This window comes from Camarhynchus parvulus, chromosome 24 (genome assembly GCF_901933205.1).
Source record: "Camarhynchus parvulus chromosome 24, STF_HiC, whole genome shotgun sequence".
Classification (NCBI taxonomy): domain Eukaryota; kingdom Metazoa; phylum Chordata; class Aves; order Passeriformes; family Thraupidae; genus Camarhynchus; species Camarhynchus parvulus.
Window position 1 is genome coordinate 981,233 of NC_044594.1, and position 14,028 is coordinate 995,260.

The 14,028-nt window shown below is 56.3% G+C and overlaps 1 protein-coding gene across 1 annotated transcript in view; it reads right to left on the bottom strand.

Annotated features, from left to right (window-relative positions):
• DSCAML1 (DS cell adhesion molecule like 1) overlaps nt 1-14,028 on the bottom strand; it is a 98,213-nt gene that overhangs the window by 11,879 nt on the left and 72,306 nt on the right. The window contains 11 exon segments of the mRNA XM_030964880.1: nt 16-162; nt 1,053-1,293; nt 2,159-2,229; nt 2,372-2,539; nt 2,927-3,055; nt 3,168-3,264; nt 3,530-3,729; nt 8,171-8,347; nt 8,485-8,604; nt 8,805-9,083; nt 12,060-12,332. Coding sequence (XP_030820740.1) covers nt 16-162; nt 1,053-1,293; nt 2,159-2,229; nt 2,372-2,539; nt 2,927-3,055; nt 3,168-3,264; nt 3,530-3,729; nt 8,171-8,347; nt 8,485-8,604; nt 8,805-9,083; nt 12,060-12,332 — 1,902 coding nt within the window.

Consider the following 14,028-nt stretch of genomic DNA (forward strand, 5'->3'; position numbering starts at 1 on the left):
CCCAGGTGTGCTCACCTCCATCCATGTAGAGGGACCAGAAGATGACCCGGTAGCCCTTGAGCACCCCGTTGAGGGTGCTGCGCGGGGGCTCCGACCAGGAGATCACGGCCACGTCCGAGGTGATGGAGATGGCTCGCACGTTCTCGGGGGGCTGGCTGGGAACTGGGGAGGGATGAGGAGGACAGTCAGCAGGAGGATGGAGATGCCAGGTTGAAGGAGCTGTGTCCCACACAGCCACCCTGACTGCACCCACACGGACTCCGCTGTGCTGCTGGAAGCCCTCAGCCAGTCCTGCTCAGCAGGGCTCTGCCTCCAACATGCAGTTTTCCTCCTAGGCCAGTGAGGTGGGTGTGGACCCTGTGCTGGTGGTGACAGGGAGGATGCTTCCAGCGAGGGGAGAGTGGGAGAGCTGACTGGATGCGAGGTAATTAGATCCCATTGCCCCGCAAGAGGTAACTCTAATTTTTATGAGCATTTAAATGATAATACATCACCGTAACGATCCTCTTTGAAAATGATTATTGTTTCATATTACTTAGGTGCAAAAATATAAGCACCATGTAATTAGGGACAGAGTATAATAAACTAATACAGATAGTCCGTTTGAACAAAATGAAGGTAATATAATTATGGAAAAGACACTATTGCTAAAACAGGGGCCCTTGAATACCCCGGGAGGAGTGCTAATGCAGCCAGGAAACGATTGCAGTTTGACAGGCTAACGAGAGCCTTAATTAAGTATGAAAAACTGCTGAGCAAACACACTGCAAAAGTTTTTCCTCATTGTTTTTAAAATGACCGAGGCCATCAGTGACTGTGTCCCAGATGGAAACCTGCCTAGCACTTCAGCAGTGCCAAAATCCGCCTTGCACCCTTTAGCTGTGCCACAAACCCAGCGCCATGGCTGTCCTGAGAGCGCTGTGCTCCTGGTCCCTTCCCAGGGAGCTGTGAGGGCACACAGCCACCACCCCAGACCTGTGTGATGGGATGGGCATCAACTGAGGATTCCCAGGTGGGACCTGGACCTGGTTTGGTCACTGGGCCATCCTTACCGTCCTCCAGGGTAGTGGCGTTGATCTCGCTGGACGAGGGCCCTGTGCCCGCGCGGTTGAACGCCTGCACCACCACCCCGTACTGCGCAAACTTCTTGAGGTTGTCCAGCGTGTAGACCTCGCTGTCCCCTGTGGCCTTCATCTCCACGATGCTGTACTGCCCGTTGCTGCCCGGGCTGTTCTCCCGGTAGCCAATCTGGTAGCCACGGATCACCCCGTTCTGCAGCTCCTTCTTTGGGGCCTAAGGGACAGCGAGGGCAGGACGGAGCGGTGTCACAGGGCTGGGAGGCTCACAGGGCTCTGTGCCCCAACCACCTCTCCCCAGTGGCTTTTCCCAAGGCTTTCAAGTTGTTTTCCCTCCCCACTTTTCACTGAGGGGCAAATTAGTGATAAAAAAGGTCCAGTGGGTCCTTAGAGCCACCAGAGAGGAAAGTGCTGCCTGGACAGCACCAGTCCCCAGCTGGAGCAGGAGAAATCCCAATTCTGGCAGCCTGAGAGGCCAGATTGAGATCAATCTTAACAATATTTCTCTGAAGCATTAACAAATCAATAGGGTTGATTGCAAATTTATGTTACAATGCCAGGGCGATCCATCTTGCTGAAATACTCCTAAAACGAAGTGACTTATCTTTCAAGTGAATCTTACTTTTCATTAATCTGTTTTTCAGTGCTTAAGGGGAGTGGGGGGAGAAGCTGGAACCCTAAATTTATTGACTTAGCAGTTCATTCCCAAGTCCTAACTTTATAATCAATTTTATTTTTCATTAGGCAGCTTTGGAAAAATAAATCCGATTCTAAGTTTTATTGATCTCTGCTCCAACACTTTGCAACCCAGCACCTGAGTTTTTACATATTTATCCTCACTGCCCCATGGTCCCCCACGGACACCCTATGAGATAATGAGCTTGTTGTAAAACATGATTGATAAGAGCCCTGAGCAATAAGGTGAGCTGCTTGCCCAGCCTGCAGGTTTTCCTTTTTCCTGGAGAATTCTTCCTGATTCTTGTGACATTGGTGACATGCTGGGTCTCTAGACAAGTTGGGACAGCATTTTTCCAAGCCCCCATAGCCAAAAAATGCCCACATGGCATCCCAGCCTCACTCACCTTCCAGGTGACCTGGATGCTCTGGGATGTGATTGGCTGCAAGGTGACATCCATTGGAGGGCCATCAGGAGCTGAGAGACACAAACACAAAACAGCACATTGAGTAGGTTCAGGAGCTCTCACCAGGAAATCCCCTGGCTGTACCTCATCCAGCTCCCTGTGTTCCCCCTGCCCACCATCCCCAGCACCCACGCCAGGAGCCCAGGGAGGCACCTGCTTCCTCGGTGCTGATGGTGAGCTCCTTGCTGGGCTCGCTGCGCCCGATCTTGTTGAAGGAGTACATGCGGATGCTGTACACCGAGGCAGGGTGCAGGTCCACGATGTTCGCCTGGTTGATGGTCGGGGAGATGTTGCGTGTAGACTGCTTAAAATCCCAGGAATCTGGAAAAGCATTGGAGCAAGGCAGAAGGGTCAGAGTCTGAATCCCATGCAGGGTCTGCAGTGCTGAGGGGGCCATGATCAAGCAGGTGAGGTCCCCAGGCACCTCCAGCTCTGGTACCCCTGGAGAGGCGCTGCTTCTCTCTCTCGCTGTTGTGCGCTGGGGTTCAACTTTTTGCAAATATTGTCTCTTTTAATATTCCCTTTCAAATGCTCCCATCCAACAGAAATTACCATATTTCATTAATGCTGCTCTCTCCTTTCTTCATCAAAGGAACCGGGATGCAGAATATTCCCTTGGAGGCACCGCTGGGGCAGTCCCACACCTGCCTGTGCAGGCCAGCCCCCAGCCCCACTGTGCCATGGGGAGGGGACATCACTGTCACCTACCTGATTTGTTCTTGTACTCAATATCAAAGCCAGTGATGATGCTGTTGCCATCAAACCGCTGCGTCCACCTCAAATTCATACTCCGGGCTTTCACCTCACGGATCTCCAGCTCCGGCGGGTCAGGGGGCTCTTGGGGACACGCAGGCAGGTTAGCGACGCAGGCAGAGGAGGCCCCCAGGAGCAGGGGGACCCTCTCAGCAAGGCTTTACACCACAGGGCTCAGGGAAGGGGTATGGAGTACCTTGGACAGTGAGCTGGATCAGGCCTCTGTCCTCACCGTAGGAGTTGATGGCGTGACAGGAGAAGAAGACGGAGTCCCCGCGGTCGGCTGGTTTCAGCTGCCAGTGTTCCAGGGAGAGGAGTCAATTCAGACTGAGCTGCCCCAGTACTGTGCCCTTGCCTTCCCCTGCCTGCCCCCACATGGTGCCACTCCCTGGAACTGCACTCCTAACTCCCCTCTGGGCTCAGCTTTGCTACTCAGGGAGCCCAGCGCAGTGCTGGGCTCCGTGACACCTCCTGGGGACCACCACACCCTCCCCGCTCCTCCCCTTCTCCTCTCCCACACCCAGCAGCCTGGGCAGGCGCAGGACGCCCGGCCCTCACCTTGAGGGTGGAGATGACCTCGTCGCCGTTGTCCTTGGTGGTGATGGCGTAGCGCATGTTGCGGTCGGGGTCGATGACGGTGTCCCCCTTCTCCCAGCGGATGATGATGGGCCGCTCGCCCCGTGCCGTGCAGTTCAGCTCCTTGGTCTGGCCTTTAATGGCAATGGTGGTGTTGGGGTGGGAGGTGATCATGGCCGGGACTGTGGGGAGGCAAAGTGTCACCCGTGTGCCCTGGGGACGGGCAGGTGCCACCTGTGGCTGCCGGGTCCCGCAGAGCCCACGGAGCCGCCGGGGACTCGGCTCTCACCGAGCGGCCGCGCAGCCCCGAACGGAACCGTCGCGCTGCATTATACAGCTCAGGATCATAAAATAATGAAGCAGATAAATTTTATAATGCATAGCATTACACCGGGGTAGACAATAAAACGTGAAAGACAAATAACCAAGTGCACACCATAATGAAGAGAAAGCCTCCAGTCTGAGACGTGCGGGTATGAATTATTGACTAAGGTTTTACACTCCCGAGGATGAGAGGAAGAATGTTTTCCATCACGGATTTGCATAATTCACTCATATAAACCTGGGCAGAATACAGAGCGTGATTTCCCATCAGCAAGACCTCCTTTGCATTGCAGATGCCAGAGATGAGATTTTTCTCCCATAGCCACCCCAATATACTAACGGGGCCAGCGGGGACACCCTGTGCTGTGGTCAGCACGTGGCAGGGGTGCAGAACCCAGAGGTGCTTGAGCAGTGGGTGCAGCCCAGATGGGGACGGTTGATCCGGGCTGTGAGGATGCTGTACTGATCCCTGGTCTGACTCTTCCCTGCTCCAAGAGCCAAGCTGTTTGTGCCACCCCAGTGCCATGCAGTGGGCTGGCTGTGGCAGGCAGCACACAGGAGGAACGGGCTGGGGGACCGAGGGCAGGCTGGGTAAGCAGAAAAAAATGTAATGCATAAACAAACAGCAGTGCTGAGTCCTGCAGTAATGTATGATAATGACAATCCGCAAAGGCAACACACACTGTTCTAATGGGACACAAGAGGCTCTAATGAGCTACGACTCCTCGGCTTTCTGTGGCAATGTAATTCAATTAACAGCGAAGGAAACCTTTCCTCCTGAGCTGCTGGAGTTTGTGGGGTGCAGGACAGTGCAGTGCCCAGCTTGGTGCTCGTGTGACAATCTTGTCCCAAGGGGAGTACAGCACCCCGAGCTGGCAGGGGATGGCAAAGAGTGGGGATGTTGTGGTAGCGCAGCCTGGGCCACCAAGGGTCACAAGAAGCAGCCCGAGACTTCTCCAAACTCTGCCCTGTCCCATGCCCAGTGCTCCGACACGTCTGCCTGCCTCAGCCCCAGGTCAGGACACACCAGGACAGAGGCAGGCCTGGGAAGAGTTAGGGTTAGGACTGTTCCAGCCCAGCCTCCCATGTCCCATGGGGTGAGGACAGAGCACAGGGACAGCCAGGGGCTCTTGCACTTGCCCCAGGGCAGGGCTGACAACACAGCCCAGCACAAGGGCACACACAGCTGGAGGAGGGGCTCAGCACCCAGTCCTGGCACGCCTTGCCAGGCTCCTGCCCACTGTCCCCTGCTCCTGCCATGCAAAACCATCAAGGGGGCACCCTGCTATTTGTCAAGCAGGGACATTGGGGATATGGTCCCTGCACCCAGACCTCATTCAGCCCATCTGGAGCACAGTGCAGCAGCAGAGGGTGTGAGGCTGTGGGGCCAAAGGGGCAGGATGGCCCCTCAGGGCTGCAGCAGCCTTGGCTGCACCAGCCCCTTCCCAGCAGAGAGCAGAGGCCCCGGGAGAGGAGCTCTGTTTCAGGCTCTGCTTCACTGAAATGCACTTATTGATGTTTGATTAAAAGCAGCTCCTTGGATGTAAACATATCAACTTCTCTCAATTGCCAGGGTCCCATGGGAGCTGCACGTAGTCCAGAGCAGGAAAAGATCACAACAAACCCCCAGAAAACCCCAAGCAGCTGTGAGGATAGCACAGATTGGGCACTGGTGCCTAACACCTGCCCTGGAGCAGCTCTGCAGCTTGCAGAGAGACCACGTTGCTTGGGACTGGCTGCAGGGACCTCCACGGGTGGCTGGGGGCTGTTTTAACCAGTCTGTGATCCCTTCCTGGGTGCAGGGCATCAATAACGTGGCATCAGCCACAGCTCATGCAGCACTCTGGGCAGACAGGCTTCCTTCAAGGAGAGCTCACCTCCAACACCTCCTCTGCCCTCCATTCTGTGCCCACCACAGCCCACGCCACCCACCCAGCCTCTCCTGGTGCCCACGGCCTTGTTAACAAGGCCACAGCCAGAGTTGGTGCCCCTCTCTGGGCAGTTGGTGCCCCTCTGGGAACAAAGGAAGCTGACAGCCAGAGCACGCTGCCGTCCCACACCCGGCTGGGGCACGAGCCGCTTGGCAGAGCGCTGGTGACAACTGAATGAGAACAGTGACAAGGGTGACAAGGGCTGTGCCTGCCTCCCTCGCCCCCCTCTTTCTTGTTTGGAGCTGGCTCTGTGATGTTAATTTGATTGCACCCGTCTCAGCTTCCTTTCTACACTGATTAGCTGAGTTTCACCTGAAGCATGAGATTAATTCAAATTGCATGGAAGCAATCAGTTATGCTCGCGCTGTGTGGCAGAGAACTTCCAAGGAGGGCTGTGCCACGACCATGGCCAGAGACCCCTGTACCTGCCCCCTGGCTGGACCCCTGGCACCGAGGTGCTGGCACGGAGCAGGCAGAGGAGCCCCCTCCCCAGTACCCAGGGTGCTGCTGCTCTGGCACACAGGCAGGACCCCCAGGGGATGTGACTGTCCCCGTCCCACACGCTCCTGACACCCGGGCAGGTGTGCAGCCATGTGCTAAATGGCATTTATCACACACTGCTGGGCCCCTCACCTGCGCCCAGCCCAGCCTGCTGTCCCCCCGGGCACACACTCAGATACTCCAGCACTCCTCACCTTCTGGGCGCTGGTGAGTTCCTTCCCAAAGCAGGGAAGGACAGGCTGCCATGCTGTGGGAGCCCAGGGGATGTGGCACCCAGGGACAGGAAAGCCTCAACCCCATGGGTGACGTTCTTAAGCAGATCTGGCGGCTTTCCCCACCCACCACCCCCAGACAAAAGCATCACCCAGCTGCTCCTGGCTCTGCCCAGCCCAGGGAACTCAGGCACACTCAGGCACACACCCCCAGTGTGTCACCTGGCTGTCCCAGCTCACCCTGCTGTGGTACCAGGGCAGGGGACGTGTGACACCAGCTGGCTGTGGCGCTGCCCTCTCCCCTGCTGACCGCCAGCATGCTTTGTTTGGGCTCTGATTAACTCTCATTTAACTCAGTCTGCAGTGGCCTGACTTTCAGGGAAAGCCAGTGCTGATCTCCCTTTAATTGGGCTGACATTTCACTAAACAAACAAAAACCCCAAAATGAAACAAAACAAAGAGCCCATCTAATGCTTAATTGGCTGTGGCGCTTGGTGTACCTATTCATCCAAACCTTTTCAAAGGCAGCGAGGGCTCCGAGGGCTCGGCGAGATGCAAAAGCACTCGCATAATAAGGTTATGTGCTATTCAAGTCAGCAAGCAACCTGTCCTGGGATGCAATTACAGGAGCTAGCAGGGACACGGCACCAGTCCGGGCTCCCAGACTTGGCATGCTCACTCGGGATTAATCGCCTCGACTTTGTACCTGCACTCATTGAAGTGCCTTGTTTGAAGTGGCTGGGTTTGATTCATCACTCGCAGGGATAAATTAAACAGCTGACAGCGAGGGGAGCGGGAACCTGGGAAGGCAGAGGCTGCGTGGGGAGGGGAGAAGCCCCTGCGACAAACAGCTGCTGGTGTCAGGGAAGAAAGCAGCAGGCTGGGGAGGGGAGGCCAGGCCATGGTGGTGACCAGAGAGGGCTGAATGTCCCCTCTGCCCATAGCACCCTAGATGGGCAAGCAGGGAATGGTGGCTCCCATGGCATCACCAGCAGCCTCCATCCCCCACTGGCACATTGTGCTCACTGCCTCATTCCCAGCGTGGTCAAGGCAAAGTTTAGTCCTTCTGAGCCCAATCCTGACCCCAGCCCTTCCTGGAGACACCAGGAGTGAGGGTGATTGCTCTGGACCCCCTCCATCACCTCCTTTTGGAGGTTTGAATGCTCCCAGCAGCAACGAGCCCAATAACTACTAGGGAGCTGGCAATTATACATTCTGCTGATAGCAACGGGAGAGCAATCCAATAACACACACAGTTCAAACACGGTGTCTAACAACACTTCCCAGCCCATCCCTGTCAAAGCAGCCCAGCTATTTCCTTTCCTCCTGGATGATGTAGATTGATTGCCTGGTTTTATTAAAGACAAAGTGTGTTTAATAGCAAAAGGGAAGCAGGTCCCTGGAGGGGAGGAATCGATGCCCTCCCGTGCCCTGCATTGATCGTGGGGATGCGTGGGGCTGGGGCACGGCTGGTGTGGTTGGAACCCTCAGAAGACAGAGGGAGGCTGCGCCAGACCAGGCTCTGCTGGTGACTCCATGTCCCACAGCCACCCTCACCGTGCCCACCTCTGTTCCCTGGGTCACCTCTGTGGCCCTGCCAGGAGCAGGTCCCTGTGCCCCTGACGATGCCCTGTGGCACAGCCCTGGGTACCTACTCTTGACGGTGAGGAACATGGACTTGCTGATGTCCGTGCCCACGCCGTTGCTGGCCTGGCAGAGGTAGTAGCCGATGTCCTCCTCCAGCACGTGGCGGATGAGCAGGGAGCTGTTGGGCAGGATCTGGATGCGGCCCGTCAGGGGGATGGGGTGGTACTGCTGGGGGTTGCCACTTCCTAGGAGGGGACACAGAGGCACAGAGCTCAGCTGAGGCAGAGCAGCTCTCACAAGGCTCGGAGCTGAAGTGGCCATGCCCAAGGGACTCTCCCCAGTGTGCACTGACATCCCCACACCTGCTGTGACCCATCCCTACCTTTAGCGTGCTTCCACATGACTTTGGGAGGGGGGTACCCATCAACGGAGCAGTTCAGCACCCCAGCTTTTCCATAAATGCCATCTTGGTTGTTGGGCTGGACCACAAAGCGAGGAGGCACTGCGGAGTTTGGGAGGAAGGATGGTCACTGCAGGAAAATCCCCATCAGACCCCTACAGCTCCCCCTGCCTGAGAGCACAGGGGTGCCGTGGCTCAGCCTTGCTCCCCACCCTCCCAAATTCCCCCTGCTGCCCACTGTGCTGCCCTCCCTCCCTCCCTCTCCCAGCAGCACCAGGTGGGATGTGGGGCCCCGGGCTCACCCCGCACGATGAGCTGCCGCTCCCGGCTGACGGTGGCAGCGTCGTTGCTGGCGATGCAGGTGTAGTTCCCGTTGTGCTTGAGGGACACACTGGAGATCTGCAGGGAGCTCATGAACTCCTTGCTCTCGATGGTGACCCCAGAGCCAGAGAGGATGACGTGCCCGTCCTTCCTCCAGGTGATGTGGATGGGCATGTCCCCTGAGGACACCACACAGGGGATGTAGAGCAGCTGTCCGATGGAGGCTGGCGGGAACTCAAAGGGCTGGATCAGCGGAGGGACTGTCGAGGGGAGAGGCAGAGGATGCTGGAGAGCCCATCCCAGGAAAGCCTTCCTTGAGCGGGGATGGGCTGCAGTGGGGCTTGGGGAAGATGCTGTCCCGGGAGGAGAAGCCCAGAAACTAAGACAGGCTTTGATTCCACCAGAACAAGGCCAGGGGACAGCAGGAGGTGCCATCCAGCAGAGAACAGCAGGACGGTTTCTCCCACCTGGCAGGGCCACCCTGCTGAGAGTGGGGTGGAGAAACGCTGACCCTGCACTGGGGAAAGCCCCAGCCACCCCCAGCACGTGCCACCCGAAATTCCACCTCAGCATTTATCCACTGCCAGAAAAGCCGTCATTAGATGGATGCTTTTCTTAAAGGTGCTGGATTCAGAACCAGCCATTATCTTTCTGATAACTTAATTAGGCAACTGCAGCAGCATCTCTGGCAATGTGGGAGGGGGAAGAAAGAGGAGAGAGGGAGACAATTAGTTTAACAAGGCTCAGCACCTGGTAGATGAGATCCTCGTTCTGCAGTCTCCATAATTAAATTAGCAGCCTGCCAATTGTCCCTTCGGCAGCAGGGAGCTGCCCTCCTGTGCAGGCACAGGGGCAGTTCCCTGGACCCCCACGCACTTCCCTGGGCTCCCACCTCCACCCTGTGCCCATCCCATCACTCAGGTATCGCTGCTGCCTGGTCCAGAGCACGGCAGGCAGAGGCTGTCACTGTGCCCCACGTGGGAGCCACTGCCATGGGGCAGGCAGGAACAGGCAGGGCTGGCCTGTCCCTCTGCCAGTGATAGCGACGTGGCTCGAGCTGCCAGAGCCATGGAGCCAGCGCTGCCTGTTTTCCATAATTAATGAATAATTAATTGGGAATGCACTGCAGTCTATTGCAGAGCGGGGATGGGCTTGTGGACCACGCCTCTCCAAACACGCCCCTCCAGCCGCTCTCCCTGCTCCAGCTTCCCACAAACAGAGCTCACAACTCCCCTTTCCTTCCCAGACCATTTCCCACCGTGATTCTCCTTCCTCCAGAGCTTCCAGGCTCTCACTTGCCTGCAGCCTGGAGCATCCTGCCCACAGTGCCACCACAGAGCCCATCCCAGCATCTCCAATGCAGAGGTGACCCTGTGAGCAGCCTCTGCCTTCCCATGGGGTGAAGCATCACCCCACAGTGCCCTGGCACTGTGTCAGCCCTGTGCTCCCCAAAACTGCAGCTACCCGAGCAGGGCTGTGTGGGAGCCCCAGGATGGCACAGACCCACAGGGGATTAATTAAAGCCTTCAAAGATGTCTGCAGGAGTAAGGAGCTGTCAGGGCACCTTGGAGGAGGCTGGATTTTGGATTGTGCTGCTGGGGAAGTGCAGGGAAGAAGCCCCCAGCAGCACCCCTGATCAGCAAAGCCCTGGGGAGCAGGGAGGTTTGAAACTGGGATCCTGCAGCAGCAGCTACACCTGGGCAGGAGCTTCCCTCAGCACGAGATGGGGATGAGGCCTCACGGACAGGGCTGCACATCCCTGTTCCTGGGGGGAGCAGTGCCAGAGGGAACTGTAAAGCTTTTACTGTGAGATTGGAAGGAGCTGCATAACTCACTGGTGGCATTTCATGTGGTCACCAGGCACTTGGGGCTGTAAAAGCTTTATGGTGCTCCACGCCACCCTGCACTCCTTGTGCTACACAGTTATGTTTATTCACTCCCTGACTCTCTGCTAGGGCCTTTGCTATTCTTTTCCACAGGCCTTTTATCCAGGGGCCAGAGGAAATGAGGAATTCAGCCAGCAGGGCTGGGTGTAAATCTCCAGCAGGGGAATGAAGACGTGTGGCCCGTGCTGCACCATGCTCCAGCCTGCTCACCTTCCTCAGCCCATCACCAGCCACTAATCGAGGCAGTAAATCCACTCTGGGAAGGGTTCAGTAGCAGTTCCTTCCCAGGATACACAAATCCTCAGCTGAACTTCAGCATCCCGCACCCGCTGAGGGCACTTCCCAGCGAATCCCATAATTTAAGTGCTCACAAACACCCTGAGATGATGTCCCCACATCAGCCCTGCCTGTCCCAAGACAAGACCAATATCTCTGGCCTCTTTCCAAGCCCTGGGGCTCCACATGGATGGGGATTTATGTGAGGTGAGTAAAGCAGGGCTGGCCAAACCCTGCAGACCCCAGGGGCAAGAAGACCTCCCTGCACTCCCCTCAGACAGGTTATCCATGGCCTCCTCTCCCCTTTGGAAGCCTGGGGAGAAGAGCATTAGCTAATCAAGTGGTAGCATCTCTAATCAGCTTGATGCTCTCTCTCGCTAACCTGATTCCTAATAAGAAAATGGTGGCTGGGAGGGGAGGGAGGGGGATCAGAGTAAATCCAGTGCACGAATCCCCCGCTGGGTGAGAGGCAGGACGACAATTGGCCGGCTCTGTCCCCAGCGCCGCCGTGTTTGTCTGAATGATTTACTGCCAACACCGAGCTGGCGACGGGCGGAGCCGACCCCACAGCTCCCGAGGAAGGGAGATCCGGGAGCTCCCAGCACAATCTCAGCCAGTCACTGGGAGGGAATGCATCCGGCTCAATTCATTAGGACTGATAGCTCCCTCAATGGGGCTGAATAATTGATGGCCTGGAGAAGCTTTTAAGATGTTCTGTGTGCTCGGAAGACCGAGAGTATTATTTTTTTAAAAGCTAGCACACACAGAAAAACACTGGTGAAGGTGATCCAAGCAAAGGTTAGATGTTTTAATACGTTATGTTTACAGCAAAAATCCTTGCTCCATCACTTGTAAGGGGAAATGGATACGGCGTGGCTCGGGGCAGCTGCTGGCAGCTGGCAGGACCAGGTAGCCAAGCCAGCTCCCGAGGACTGAGCTGCCACACCTGGTGACTACAGAGCACAGCCACCCCCTGGCCATGCAGGTGCTCCTCTGCCTCCATCCCACTGTGGGAGATCCCAAAACCAACCTGGATGAGCCACCGAGGGGAAGGATCCCCAGACTCCGTCTCACCTTTGACGGTGACGTGGACGCTCTGGCTGATGGAGAGCTGGGGCTGGATCAGCACGCTGCACAGATACTCTCCTTCATCCATGCCTTTCTGCACATCCATCAGCTTCAGCGTGCCGTTCTCAAAGACCACTTGGCGGTGGTTATCGGGCAGCAGCAGAGAGTCCTTGTACCACTTGATGGAGTAATAGGGGTACCCGATGACCCTGCAGTTGATGAAAGTGTCCCTACCCGCGACCGCTGTTATGTTCTTCATGGCGCGGATGCTCGGGGGACCTACATATTGGGGAGGAAGGAAGAGGCAGGCTAGGTTAATTCCGAAGGGCCTTTTGCTTGCATGCACATCTGCTGCTATTCCAGAGCGAGCTCCACAGGCAGAGGAGGTGACCAGGGCACCCTGGTTTGTGTGAGGAGGCGGCACGGGCTCCTCTCAGCTCATGTGGGGCAGCTGCTCTCGGCTGCAGCCTCCAGCAGGAGCCTACAGCCTCTGCTGTAGCCCTACAGCTGCTCTCCCTCACCTACCAACAGGGCTGTGCTCCTGGGACACAGCCACACTTCAAACAGCAATCCCACCCCAGTGCTGGGGGAGCTAAACCCACACACAGCACTGCTGCCCACTCTAGGAGGTCGGATGGTGTCTGCTCTCTGCTCTGGGCACTGTGCCTGCCCAGGGTGCCTCCACCTGGCTCCTCTGGCAGCACCAGAGGTATGGGAGAGATGGGGAGAGCTCCCCCACCATCACAGCCTCTCTCTGCCTCTCCCAGGAGGAAGCTGCCTGCATTGTGCCAAACATCCTTGGCAAGAGCTGCTATGGGAACCTGACTTCCACTGGCAAAACCACTTCACCTCCTTGAACCCCACCTTTCTGCGCCCCCCACTGCCAACCTGCGTGTCACCGAAAAGCCAGACAGCCACCAGTCTCTGTCTGGCTTTGGAGCTGCCTGAGGACTGGGAGAATGCTGCAGGTGAGCCTTTAAACGAGAGGTTTCATGCATCAATAATTACATTGTTCTCCCAGTCGCTGCATAAAATAGCGAAGTAATCTAAAGATTAACCCTGTCTTGACTCCTCATCCTGAGAGTGTAGCAAGATAACAGCTTAACAGGCACTCAGGATCAGCTGATGGACAGTGTTTTTCATTCTAGGACACGTTAAGAGAAGGAGCAGGAAGAAAGGAATTAGCATCTTGCTCTGTACCATGTCTTGGGCCTGTTTGAGGGACATGCTCTGTGCCACTGAAAAAGAAACCTGAATCTTATCTAGTGACAGCCCATCAAGAGCTGAGAGAGGGGAAAAAGGGAGACAAGGCAACATCCTCATTGAAAACGCTGCTCTGGCTTCTCCTGGCTGAGGGATGAACTTCCTCCAAATTCAGCAGTAAACGGCAGCAAAATTCCGACTCTCCTGGGATCCCAGCCAAAAAGCCACTAGATCCATTTCAAACCTGAGACACAGACAAACACAGCCCTTCAACCCTCATTCTCAGCAGACAAATAAACGCTCCCTTATCTTTTCTCGCTCCCACCTGTAAGCCTAGGAGCTTTAATTGGGGATTATTAATGGGCAGGGGCTTACAGCATAGCCTGTGCCTGAGAGCGCTCCCCAGAACACACCGAGCGACGCGCTGCAGCCGTAATAACACGGTGATTAATGCGGCCATGGCTTTTAGCAGACAAAGAAAATACAGACATGACAAATCAAAGCTCATTTTCCACGATTTCACGTGCTGCCTCATCATCGTTTGTCATGGAGATCCTGGTGCCACCAGGCACAGTGGCTGCCAAGGATTGGGGCTCCGGTAGGAAATGGGGGCAGCTGGCAGAGCACAGGGGACCTGGGACTCTTCTGGGCCTGCCACCTCCTTCTCCATGCGTGGGGTCCTTCAGGGGCTGCCTGCCCACCCTGTGCAGACCCCAAGGCAGGGCTTGGCAGAATGAGAGTGGACCCCAGTGTGGGCACTGCTGCCCTTTGA